The following is a 281-nucleotide window of genomic DNA, read 5'->3' as shown; positions in this document are numbered from 1 at the left end:
GTCCTAGATATCAAAACATGTCCATTCAAGATTCAACAACTTCAGCTCCACCAGCACACAAACATACCAATATCCGTTGTCTCGTAATCCATAATGTCGGTCTCCCATCCCATGTACTCTGCATAGGACGTATACATGCTAAATACCTCCTGGCAGAAAAGCATGGCTTCCTGCCCACCAACGCCTGCACTCACTTCAACGATGGTGTCTGTGTCTTCCAGTGGCTCAGGAGGGACCAGAGAATTTAGTACCTGAGGAAGAGATCAAGGTCTTCATTCTGG

The 281-nt window shown here is 47.0% G+C and overlaps 1 protein-coding gene across 1 annotated transcript in view; it reads right to left on the bottom strand.

Moving 5' to 3' along the window:
* Nucleotides 1–281, bottom strand: part of LOC119591952 (peptide chain release factor 1-like, mitochondrial) — a gene marked incomplete in the record, with an annotated part of 10,835 nt that overhangs the window by 5,978 nt on the left and 4,576 nt on the right. Inside the window, 1 exon segment of the mRNA XM_037940706.1 lies at nt 68–251. Coding sequence (XP_037796634.1) covers nt 68–251 — 184 coding nt within the window.

Source organism: Penaeus monodon, chromosome 29, assembly GCF_015228065.2.
Source record: "Penaeus monodon isolate SGIC_2016 chromosome 29, NSTDA_Pmon_1, whole genome shotgun sequence".
In the NCBI taxonomy this organism is placed as follows: Eukaryota; Metazoa; Arthropoda; class Malacostraca; order Decapoda; family Penaeidae; genus Penaeus; species Penaeus monodon.
Note: the sequence above shows the minus strand (reverse complement) of the source record. Positions and strands in the feature narration are given on the sequence as shown.